This window comes from Hyla sarda, chromosome 3 (genome assembly GCF_029499605.1).
Source record: "Hyla sarda isolate aHylSar1 chromosome 3, aHylSar1.hap1, whole genome shotgun sequence".
Taxonomy (NCBI): Eukaryota; Metazoa; Chordata; class Amphibia; order Anura; family Hylidae; genus Hyla; species Hyla sarda.
Window position 1 is genome coordinate 23,945,134 of NC_079191.1, and position 13,060 is coordinate 23,958,193.

Here is a 13,060-nt window from a genome sequence, read left to right on the forward strand (position 1 = left end):
ATTTATTTTTCACAGTACACATCACAGTGATCATCCCTCTCTGCTTCCAGCTTGTGTGGTGTAAAGAAGGCTCTAATACTACTGTGCGTGCGAATTTTCGCATATGCGAACATTTGCATATGCTAATTTTCGTATATGCGATTTTTCGCTTATGCTAATTTTGCATATGCTAATTTTCGCATTCGCGATTTTTCGCTTGTGCGAAAATAAAACGAGAATATTACGAATATGCGAATATTCGCGAATATATGACGAATATTCGTCCATATATTCGCGAATATTCGCGAATTCGAATATGGCCTATGCCGCTCAACACTATTAATGTCAATGAAAAAAATGCAGGTAATAGGTGAAGTTGCACTCACCAAGTCACCAAGCACAACATTTCAGAAGGCGTCAAATGTCATAGTAGCTCGGATCTGCAGCCGTGGCTCATCCGGTGTCAGCTGCGCTGGTCCGGTAGGAAGATACTCAGAAAAAGAACAAAATTCCAGCTTCCAGGGGCTGATCCAGCAATAGATATGGTGCGGACACACAATTATTGTCCTAAGATCAGATTTATTCGCACTATAGCAACGCGTTTCTGGTCCGTTACGGACCAGAAACGCGTTACTATAGTGTGAATAAATCTGATCTTAGGGCAATAATTGTGTGTCCGCACCATTTCTATTGCTGGATCAGCGCCTGGAAGCTTGAATTTTGTTAATTTTCTGAATACCATATATAAGGCTGCTTCACCAGATAGGTAAGCTCTTCAGTAGACTGGGAAAGCCGGAGGAGTATTGTTAGCCCTGCCCTGCCTGCTACTCAGCTTTCCCAGACTGCTAAAGAGATTTTTTTGTCTGGTAAAGCAGCCATATAAGAGGTCTTCAGGAGCTTGGAAAAGTTGAGTGGCATGTATACTTCATATGCCACCCAGCTTTTCCACTGTCCTGAAACCCCAGAAGTGAACGGCTGCTCATCATCCTCCCTTGACTAATGTCTCCTTTCTCCCTCACTCTTCTCAGCTTGCAAGTTTATTCAAAACATATAGAGATTTTACCTGCTCCATAAATTAGTAGATAAGCGTCACCACAGGTGGAAGTCGCGCGTCATCACCTTTCACATGATGGGGAATATTTGGATATAGCTCTCAGTCAATCCATTATCGAAACAGTTATCCTGTGTGTGCCCAGGGCATCCGACCTGAACATTTTTTTAAGACAACACCAAGGTCTTAGCTTCACTGGTCACCGGTATTAGTCGCAACCAGACCGCAGCTGCCCGAAACTTGTATTAAGATCAAAGTTAGGAAAGTCGCCTTTGACCTACGACCCAAAATCCAACAGGTTTGGATTTTTTGTGACAGTCTCAGTTGCGGATGTGTCTGGTCGCTAAAGGAATTCAATCTTTTTGACAATCATTTGATTTGATGTTACGATACAACATTGCGATCATTGTGTAGCTCCACCAAAGTTGTCGTGTAACCCTAGCCTTAAAGTTATTGAAATACCCAACCAGGCCCAAAGGGACTGACCTGGATATAACAGGTAAAATATTTACAGTACATATTAATGAGATATATCTCACAAAGAAGATGTCCTCGGCACTCGTGGGGATATGTTGCAAATAAAACTTCCTTATTGCTTCTAAGCAGAGCAGAACATGTGAGGGCAGGTCAACCATCTGGGTCTTTGACCTGTCCTCATGTATTCTGTTCTGCAATGGAGCAATAAAAAAGTTTTCTTTGCAACGAATCTTCACAGGTGCCGCGGACATCTTCTTTGTAAGTGACTTTTAATTTCTCTACTGTGCAGTAAGCACCATGATATATTGTCTTAGATCCTCGACCACTCCCAGTTATTTGCCTATGGGAAAGCTTAGCAGTGCCGATCCTACTACTCTCGTGTGTGTTGTTAAAGGGGTACTCCGGTGGAAAACAATATATATATATATTTTTTTTAAACCGGCTGGTGCCAGAAAGTTAAACAGATTTGGAAATTACTTCTAATTAAAACCCTTAATCCTTCCAGTACTTATCAGCTTCTTCAGGGAGTTCTTTTCTATTTAACTCTTTCTTTTCTGTCTGACAACAGTGCTCTCTGCTGACACCTCTGTCCATTTTAGGAACTGTCCAGAGTAGGAGTGTAACATCTGCGCTCCGGCCAGACACGCTGGCCGTGAGCGCTCTCTTGTCATGTCCCCGCTGCTGGCGGGGCTGGGATTCGCATCGCGGGACGTGCCCGCATGCGAATCCCAACCTGTCACTCACCTCCCTGGTTTTCCTGGCCTCGCAGCCCCGACGCACATACCCCTGCCTCCTAGGGCGCGCCCCCTGGAGCTCTTACATTTAAAGGGCCATCACTCAATTAATTGTCTACACCTGCACCTTGTCTTTAAAGTGTAGCTCCTGCCATCCTTTTTTTTTTTTTTTCTGTCCGTGCCTATTGCCCATCTATCCCTAACCCCCTCTCTGCTTTAATTTTTTTTTTTTTTTTTTTACTATATTAAAATGCTTTTTTGTCTGCCTGGTAGTGTGCTCACTACCAGGCAGACTTCCCCAGCAGGCACAACATCAATGATGCCTGCTGGGGGGCCGACTTCCGCCCTTAGTTCATCTACACAGGGTGCCTCCAGCTATTCCACCACTACAACTCCCAGCTTGCCCTGACATCTATTGGCTGTCAGGGCATGCTGGGAGTTGTAGTAGTGAACCAGCTGGAGGCACCCTGTGTTGAAAACAATAAGTCAGGCCATGGGCGCGGTGCTCCCCCCCCCCCCCCCCCCCCGGGTTAAAACCCTGATCCCCCTAAACATATCTCCCCTAAACATACTTACATGCCGCAGAGTCCTGCAGCAACAGCGGCGTGCTGCTGGGGTAGTAGCAGCGGCGACATGTGCGGGAGGAGTGGCCAGGGAGCCAACAGGCAGGGAGCGAGCGCAGGATGAATGAATTCAGACCAATTGCCCGGCCGGCATCGGTCCGAATTCCGGCGTGACGTCGCGCCAGCCTGCAGCCGGTCACTAGGAGGGAGTCCCCTAAGGCCGGTTTTCAAAGGTAAATTTAAAGGTTTTAATTAAAAAAAATGTAAAATATATTAGATATATGTACTACAACATATAAAAAAAAAAATGTTGATGACAGTGCCCATTTAAGTATCAGCTCCTCCCTTTCTTCCCTGCGGATCTTTGTTGCTTTTGTGCGCTAGAGAAAGCTACTGTGTTTCTGTGCTCCTCTATCTGTGTACCTGTTCCTTGCTACCTTACCTACCCTGCTCCTGTGTTACCTGCCCTGACCTACTGCCATCTTGCCACATCCTGCCAGCTTCCTTCTGTGCCACGCTACTTCCCAACTACCTTTGTGGACGAGTCATGGCAGGGGTAGCGACCTGGGTGTCGCCTGCCACAGCAAGACCATCTCGCTTTGCGGCGGGCTCTGGTGAAAACCAGCGGCACCTTAGACTCTGCTCCCTGGCACAGCTCACGTCATCATCCACACAGGCCCAGAGCATCCACCACCTGCCGTGACCCATTGCAAGGAGCAAATCCCCATAACAAACCTCTCCTGCTCTGGACAGTTCCTGATATGGACAGAGGTGTCAGCAGAGAGCACTGTGGTCAGACTGGAAAAAACTACACAACTTCCTCTGGAGCATACAGCAGCTGATAAGGATTAAGGATTAAGATTTTTTAACAGAAGTAATTTACAAATCTGTTTAACTTTCTGGCACCAGTTGATTTGAAAAAAATAAAATTAAAATAAAAAATGTTTTCCACCAGAGTACCCCTTTAACCCCTTAACGACGCAGGACGTATATTTACGTCCTGCGCCGGCTCCCGCGATATGAAGCGGGATCGCGCCGCGATCCCGCATCATATCGCGTCGGTCCCGGCGCTAATCAACGGCCGGGACCCGCGGCTAATACCACACATCGCCGATCGCGGCGATGTGCGGTATTAACCCTTTAGAAGCGGCGGTCAAAGCTGACCGCCGCTTCTAAAGTGAAAGTGAAAGTGACCCGGCTGCTCAGTCGGGCTGTTCGGGACCGCCGCGGTGAAATCGCGGCGTCCCGAACAGCTGATCGGACACCGGGAGGGCTCTTACCTGCCTCCCCGGTGTCCGATCGACGAATGACTGCTCCGTGCCTGAGATCCAGGCAGGAGCAGTCAAGCGCCGATAATGCTGATCACAGGCGTGTTAATACACGCCAGTGATCAGCATTAGAGATCAGTGTGTGCAGTGTTATAGGTCCCTATGGGACCTATAACACTGCAAAAAAAATGTTAAAAAAAAGTGTTAATAAAGGTCATTTAACCCCTTCCCTAATAAAAGTTTGAATCACCCCCCTTTTCCCAGAAAAAAAATAAAACAGTGTAAAAAAAATAAAAAATAAACATATGTGGTATCGCCGCGTGCGTAAATGTCCGAACTATAAAAATATATAATTAATTAAGCCGTACGGTCAATGGCGTACGCGCAAAAAAATTCCAAAGTCCAAAAAAGCGTATTTTGGTCACTTTTTATATCATTAAAAAATGAATAAAAAGTGATCAAAAAGTCCGATCAAAACAAAAATCATACCGATAAAAACTTCAGATCACGGCGCAAAAAATGTGTCCTCATACCACCCCATACATGGAAAAATAAAAAAGTTATAGGGGTCGGAAGAGGACATTTTTAAACATATAAATTTTCCTGCATGTAGTTATGATTTTTTCCAGAAGTGCGACAAAATCAAACCTATATAAGTAGGGTATCATTTTAACCGTATGGACCTACAGAATAAAGATAAGGTGTAATTTTTACCGAAATATGCACTGCGTAGAAACGAAAGCCCCCAAAAGTTACAAAATGGCGTTTTTTTTTCGATTTTGTCGCACAATGATTTTTTTTTCCGTTTCGCCGTGCATTTTTGGGTAAAATGACTAATGTCACTGCAAAGTAGAATTGGCGACGCAAAAAATAAGCCATAATATGGATTTTTAGGTGGAAAATTGAAAGGGTTATGATTTTTAAAAGGTAAGGAGGAAAAAACGGAAGTGCAAAAACGGAAAAACCCTGAGTCCTTAAGGGGTTAATGGGATGTAGTTGGTGGTATGTTTCTAAAAAGCAACTGACTGATTTTTGTGCAAATTGATAGAATTCTGCAATCGCTCTCCCTGTTCCTGCTGGAGGGGACACAGTAGTCACCAAGGATCTGACTCATAAGCGGTTCTGTCAGGTCAAGAAGTAGACATTTCTTCTCAAGAGACAATGATAACCAAACTACATCACGTCTAAGAAACAGCTTTATGTATCACAGCTCCCTGGACCCCCAGACATGGGAGGTATATGGTGACTGACACCTGAATTTTCACTTCCAGGGTTAGGCTTTAAAGGGGATCTCCGGCCCTGAGACATCTTATCCCCTATCCAAAGGATAGGGGATTAGATGTCTCACCGCGGGGGACCCGCCGCCAGTGACCCCCGCAATCTTGCATTCGCCACCCACCTTTTTGAGCTGCACTGCCGTCACGCCCCCTCCCATAGACTTGCATAGCGGGGGGTGATGTCACACGAGGGCAGAGTCGTGACGTCACGATACTCCGGCCCCGTGGTCGCCACCTGGCCCCGGCGTGCAGCTCAAACAGGTAGGTGGCGAATACAAGATTGCGGGGGTCCCTGGCCGCGGGACCCCCGCAGTGAGACATCTAATCCCCTATCCTTTGGATAGGGGATAAGATGTCTCAGGGCCGGAGTACCCCTTTAAGGTCAGTACTGACTGTATTATGACAGATTACGTCTTTCTTGAATACATTCTTGGCATAGCTGCCCTGACATCAAATGACATAATAAAGCTGGTATTCTGTCCCGCCCTTCTAAAGCATGACATTTCTTGCATAAGCAGTTTTAGCTGTATGTACATCTACCCAAAAAATTCAAAAATGCAAAAAAAAAAAGCCCAATAGTCCGAAGGTAAAGATCTCCCGGAACAAGTGTGTATCCTACAAAAGGTTTCCTGGTATAACAAACTTGCCAAACCTCTGCCTATACAATCTGGCAGACTCTGCTTAAATAGGGATTTATACACACACTTATTCAGGTGTATATGTCTTCTGTAATGCCAAAGATGGCAGCCAGACCCCCTGCATTAAGTTGGCTCACAGTGGGGCTATAGTTGGAGAGGGGTTTCCTCTTTGGTTCCCACTTATGGCCACCTCTATCATAGGGGTCACACTCAAAGGTGAGAATGTTCAACACCATGAGGTTTAAAGGGGTACTCCGGTGCTTACACATCTTTTCCCCTATCCAAAGGATAGGGGATAAGATGCCTGATCGCGGGAGTCCCGCAGCTGGGGACCCTCGGGATCTTGCACGCGGCACCCCGTTTTTAATCAGTCCCCGGAGCGTGTTCGCTCCGAGTCTGATTACTGGCGACCACAAGGCCGGCGGCGTGTGACGTCACGCTCCGCCCCTCAATGCAAGTCTACAGGAGGGGGCATAATAGCTGTCACGCCCCCTCCAGTAGGCTTGCATTGAGGGGCGGAGGGACTGATTGCAAACGGGGTGCCGCGGTGGGACTCCCGTGATCAGGCATCTTATCCCCTATCCTTTGGATAGGGGATAAGATGTCTAAGCACCGGAGAACCCCTTTAAAAACCTCAGGGAACTGTGGCTATTAGACTCTGGGTCCACTTGGCCAGAAAAATGTAAGTTCTCCCAAGTTTCTCCTCCTCTAAATATATATAAAAAATCAATGGGGGGGATTTATCAAAACCTGTCCTGAGGAAAAGTTGCTGAGTTGCCCATAGCAACCAATCAGATTTCTTCTTTCATTTCTGAAAAGGCCTGTGAAAAATGAAAGAAGTGATCTGATTGGTTGCTATGGGTAACTGGGCGACTTTTCCTCTGGACAGGTTTCCCCCACTGTGTGTGTTTGTATGTATGCAGGGCTCAAGTCCTGCAGGAACTCATGGGAACGGAGTTCCTGCACTTTTACCACAGCAGGAATGCAGTTCCCATTAGCAGGAGTCCTGCAGGACAAGCCCTTAAAGGGTTACTCTGCCCCTAGACATGTTATCCCCTATCCAAAGGATAGGGGATAAGATGTCTGATCGCGGGGGTCCCACTGCTGGGGACCCCGCAATCTCGGTTGCGACTCCCCAGACATCTGGTACATGGAGTGAACTTCGCTCCGTGCTGGATGACTGGTGATGCAGGGCAGAGGCTTGTGACATCACAGTGATGCCCCCTCAATGCAAGTCTATGGGAGGGGGCGTGAGAGCCGTCACGCCCCCTCCCATAGACTTCCATTGAGGGGCCATGACCGTCACGTCATGAGCCTCTGGCGCTTCACCCAACGCTCTAAACGAACACCGGGAGCAGCAGGGAGAACGTGGGGGTCCCCAGTGGCGGGACCCCTGGGATCAGACATCTTATCCCCTATCCTTTGGATAGGGTATAAGATATCTAGTACCCCTCTAAGTGGAAATCTAGGGTGAGTTCCCACACTTTTTTCCCCAGGACTTGACCCCTGTATGTATGTGTGTATGTTCTAGCATCACTCCCAAACGGCTGAAGATATTTCGATAATACTTGTTCACAGGTTATTAATATGTCAACAACAAACATAGAATAGATAAATTAACCCTTACCCACCCTCATTTGCGACGGTCGGGGTTTTTTGTTTAAAGTTCCATGCAAGTCTATGGCAAATGCATGTCCCAGCATAACTTCCAAATGGCTGGAGATATTTTGAGGAAACTTAGTACACATGTTGTTCAAATTTTTTTTTTTAATGATGATTAAATTAACCCTAACCTACCCCCTTACATGAAGGAAGGGGTTTTTGTCTTAAAGGACATCTGCAGCGTTACAAACACTTATCCCCTATCCTCAAGATAGTGGATAAGTGTTTGATCGCGGGTGTGAGGTGTGAGGTCAGGGTATGAGGACGAGTTATGAGGTCAGGATATTAGGAAGGGATATGAGAATGGGATATGAAGTGGGGATATGAGGTCGGGATATGAGGAGGGGATATGAGTTCGGGATATGAGGTCGGGATATGAAGTGGGGATATGAGGTCGGGATATGAGGAGGGGATATGAGTTCGGGATATGAGTTCGGGATATGAAGTGGGGATATGAGGTCGGGATATGAGGACAGGATATGAGGTGGGGATATGAGGAAGGGATATGAGGTCGGGATATGAGGAGGGGATATGAGGTCGGGATATGAGGACGGGATATGAGGTCGGGATATGAGGAAGGGATATGAGGAGGGGATATGAGGAAGGGATATGAGGAGGGGATATGAGGTCGGGATATGAGGTCGGGATATGAGGAGGGGATATGAGGTCGGGATATGAGGACAGGATATGAGGAGGGGATATGAGAACGGGATTTGAGGACTAGCACTTCCTCCTATGTTGCTTTTCCCTCTCCCACAAGGATTAGGTAGGAAAAAACGGGCAATGCGGGTTACTCAGCTAGTTTGTAATAAAAAAACATCACCAATCCATTGGACACACACACACACCATTTTCCTTAAAGAACCTTAATGTCTTCTCTTCTTTGACTTAACAGTAAAGCCGAACATCACTGTGTCTCCTGTCAAACTATTCAGTGGAGACACAGGAACCATTACTTGTAACTTCTCTGATGTAACAGATGTTTCCTGGTCTCGCGATGCCATAAAAATTTCTAATAATTCAAAGTATACCACAAGTTCTACTATACGAGGATCATACCAGCTGAGGATAAAGGATCTGGAAAATTCTGACTCAGGTAAGTGCATCCAGCACATTCTTAGCCTTAGCCCCTCCATGTTTTTTTCTATTGTTTTAGTTTTTTTTTAATGATATGTAAATTCAGCCATGAGAGCAACATTTACAATTGTTTTTGGAATTGTCCACAGACATCAGACAGTGGTCGGCCGAACACTCATTCTTGCCGACTGCTATCTCTACCGATTTACTATACCTATGCCTGCTTGGCTTAAAGGGGTACTCCACCCCTAGAAATCTTATCCCCTATCCAAAAGATAAGGGATAAGATGTCTGAATGCGGGGGTCCCGTCTGCTGGGGACCCCCACATTCTCGGCTGCAGCACCCCAGACATACAGTGCACAGAACGAACTTGGCTCCACGCCGGATGACTAGCGATGTGGGGCAGAGGCTCCTGACGTTACGGTCACGCCCTATTAGTGACGTCACTGCCACACCTAACGTCACACCTCCTCCCATAGACTTGCATTGAGGGGACGCGGCTATGACGTCAAGAGCAGGGCGTGGCCGTGAGGTCATGAGCCTCCGGCACTGCACCCGGCACTCTAAACGGGTGCAGCAGGAAGATCGCGAGGGACCCCAGCAGCGGGACCCCCGTGATCAGACATCTTATGCCCTATCCTTTGGATTGTGGATAAGATGTCTCGGGGTTGAGTACCCCTTTAAGTTTTCAATAGGGAACGAGGAGTTAGCCCCTACCAAACAGCTCTAGTGGCAGCTTCTTTGCCCTGAGAGAAAGAGGATCGGACATGTTATATACAGTACCAAATGCCCAATCATTCCCGCCCCCAAAATCATCTATCAGGACATAATCCATCATACTCAATAGTTCACCAGTTTTGCTGAAGTCGGCAGGTTTGGCCAACATTAGGCTAATGTGCATTACCAGCTTTAGTGAATGTTCTATTTATTACTCAATATGTTCCATTGTCTTCACTATTCTTCCTTAATGTTTACTTCTTCCTCTATAATACCACCTATAGGTACTTATTATACTAGGTACTCTATTGTAATAGGTACTCTATTATACCACCTACAGGTACTTACACCTGTACCGGTACTCTAAATGGAACATCACAAAGCTTAAGCATCGGCATCAGTATTTCCAAGGTTGACATTAACCCATCACGTAACATTGATACTTTCTGCGATGGTTCTAAATGGAGTATTTCATGCTGCAGTGACGACATTCTCCTCTTTAATGTGACTTGGCAGGCTGAAGATGCCCCAGGTAAGGTACAACCTACATCCTGTTGTAAGCCCATTGCTCTATTTATTTTGTACATACCTTTTTAATTCACAATGGGGGAGATTTAATGAGCCGCACCAGCAGCGTAATATCCCCAGTGAAAATTTTGCACAAAATTGTGCGACTTTTAGGTATACGTGGTGGCTCAATACGGGAGATGTTACCCCGTACCCTTACTGTCCTGTCAGGCAGCCTCCTTCAGTGTCCCCAGGGCCCCTTGCACCTGTTTCCCCCCTGTACATATGTTCTGCAGTGTATTGTATTATAAAATATGTTGTATCTTTAAGAGTTATGTCATGTGATTGTTACCCAGGAGGTACCAGTGACCAGGTGACCCCAAGAGTGACCTATGGGCTCCCTGCTAGTCTCCCCCATATAAGCCCTGGGTGGAGCTTCTCTCTCTTGCTTCCTGCTGAGGTCCAGTGCAGTCGCCTAGCAGTGACGTCTCCAGCATTCATATTTAGGGGGGAAACATGGGGGGCCAGTGACAAAAGTGGGGGGGCAATTTTAAAACGTGTGTGTGTATGTATATATATATATATATATATATATATATTATATATATCATAAATAAATACACACACACTGTGCAGAACATGTTTAATAAAAAAAAAATGTACAAAAAATGTATTTGTTGCACAATGATTTTTTTTTCCGTTTTTGCCGTAGATTTTTGGGTAAAATGACTGATGTCACTACAAAGTAGAATTGGTGGCGCAAAAAATAAGCCTTCATATGGATTTTTAGGTGCAAAATTGAAAGGGTTATGATTTTTAAAAGGTGAGGAGGAAAAAACTAAAGTACAAAAACGGAAAAACGCTCCGTCCTTAAGGCTTTAAAACTTTTGGACACTACCATCAACTTTGATAGTGGCATCTAAAGTGTTAATGTCGGACTTCAGCCTGATTGGTGATGTCTGGCATTAGCTGAGGGTTCTAGCTAATGATTTATACAACACAGTGGGAGCAGGCACTGTGCGCACACATACGCCTTGTGTCCTTAGGGCTCATTTACACGGATGGATCCTCAGCATATTTTACGCTGCGGATCCCCCGACAATGGACCCTACAGTGCTGCCTCCATCTGTGCTGCTCATAACGGCAATCCTCCGCTACGAGCAGACACACTTTCATGTGTATACTCGCACACATCGCGGCTGCTCTCGGCCTAGCTCAGAGAGCAGGAGGAGCGGCCATGATGTGCGCGAGTATACACATCAAAGCGTGTCTGCTCGTAGCGGAGGATTGCCGTTATGAGCAGCACAGATGGAGGCAGCACTGTAGGATCCATTGTCGGGGGATCTGCAGCGTAAAATAAACCGTGGATCCACCCCTGAATGAGCCCTTAGGGTACGTTCACACGTACAGGATCTGCTGTATATTTTCTGCAGCTGATTTTGCTACCTATTGAAGCTAATGGGTTGCAAAATCAGCTGCACAAAATATGCAGCAAAAATATGCAGCAGATCCTGTACATGTGAATGTACCCTTGAGGAGTTAATGAGGGGTTAATGTGTTCACATGTTGTCCTTCCAGAGGGGTCACTTTCCCTCCTCCAGTGTCCACAAGTCTCCAACAGGTCACATTACCAGAACAATTTATGGAAAAATTGCGGCAAAAATTGTGCTGTTTTACCGCGATTTACGAAAAATCGTGGTAAAACCGCGCAATTTTGTCGCGATTTTTCCCAAAAATTGTTGTGATAATGTGACCTGTGGACACTGAAGGAGGGAAAGTGACCCCACTGGACTCTACTATACACATGACCCAGCCCCAGGATAGACTGCTGATCAGGGGGGAGAGAGGGAGGACACGGAACATCACTCACCTCACATGAAGCTGCTCTGTGTTCCGGAGGCCTGTCAGCTCTCGGCACCAGTCCTCTCCTGTTCTGGGGGCGGAGCCATCATCAGGTACCTTCATCCCTGCTCTGCCTGTCTCTGCTAATGATACGCAGACCAAGAGCAGCGCAGGGATATCCCCAGCAGCTGCAGTGGGCTCTTTACCCAGCTGGTCAGTCTGCCCCTGGCCCCGATACTAGTATCGGGACATCCCTATTTATTTTAACTTGGGGGGGCACGGCCTGATCTAGGGGGGGCCATGGCCCCCTCTGCCCCCCCCCCCCCCTAGCGATGCCACTGTCGCCTAGTGTGTGTGTCCAGAGTGTTGGAGACCTCAAAGTCCAGTCCTGCAGCCGCCATCAAGTCAGGTAAGATAAAGTCACAGCTTTATGAGTCAAGTCAGTCCCTGTCATCTGTCAAGTCAGCGTGGTCTGCATTCAATTGTCCAGTCCTAGTACAAGTCCCAGCAAGCCCTTAAGGTCTTTGCCTCACTGGTCACCTCCTTGGGCCCTGGCTGAACTGTATAGACTTTACCAACTGTCTACCCCAAGTAAAGCTATCGTTGTCCGTAACTTGGCATCGGAGTCTTTATTGCCCCCATGCCTAGCCCAGGATCCAGCGGTATACCTTCGGGTGGTTTTAGGCTAAACCACGCCCTGGTGTCACCAATACAAGGGTTAATGCCATCTGCCCCTAGGGTAACAACATCTGCCCTCATCACACCCCGCTACCACATATATATGCTGTCTTGTGCGGGGGGCTGGAAGGGGGCATGGCGTTGCATAAAAGGGGCATTCCGGAGGGGCCTATTCGCATGTGACTTCATGGCCGACTTGCATCACCTACAGTCGGAGAAATATATAGCTGAATACTGGTGTATACTTGGCTTGGCACAATGGCATTATACTATAATGATCTTCTTGTACATTGTGGCTACTGATCAATGACCTCTCAATATCTATTGCAGGGGATCAAAGCAGCAACAGCACCTGCTCAATATATACACTGACTGCAGATACATCCAGATGTTCATCTTCTCAGCCAAATAAGTACACTTGTAATTTTCTAAGAAATGAAGGGGCCAGAGCTTCAAATGTTATAACTATAACCTATATAACAAAAGGTAAGATCTGTCTGATCTCTTTACCTATTATTTATCTCAATGGGGGAGATTTATCAAAACCTGTGCAAAGGAAAAGTTGGCCAGTTGCCTATAGCAACCAATC

At 46.6% G+C, this 13,060-nt stretch overlaps 1 protein-coding gene across 1 annotated transcript in view; it reads left to right on the plus strand.

Moving 5' to 3' along the window:
* LOC130360952 (adhesion G protein-coupled receptor F5-like) overlaps positions 1–13,060 on the plus strand; it is a 40,120-nt gene that overhangs the window by 3,283 nt on the left and 23,777 nt on the right. Inside the window, exons 2-5 of the mRNA XM_056563507.1 lie at positions 6,606–6,669; positions 8,545–8,745; positions 9,785–9,976; positions 12,802–12,957. Of these exons, the coding sequence (XP_056419482.1) occupies positions 6,606–6,669; positions 8,545–8,745; positions 9,785–9,976; positions 12,802–12,957 (613 nt within the window). The remainder of the gene's footprint in view (positions 1–6,605; positions 6,670–8,544; positions 8,746–9,784; positions 9,977–12,801; positions 12,958–13,060) is intronic.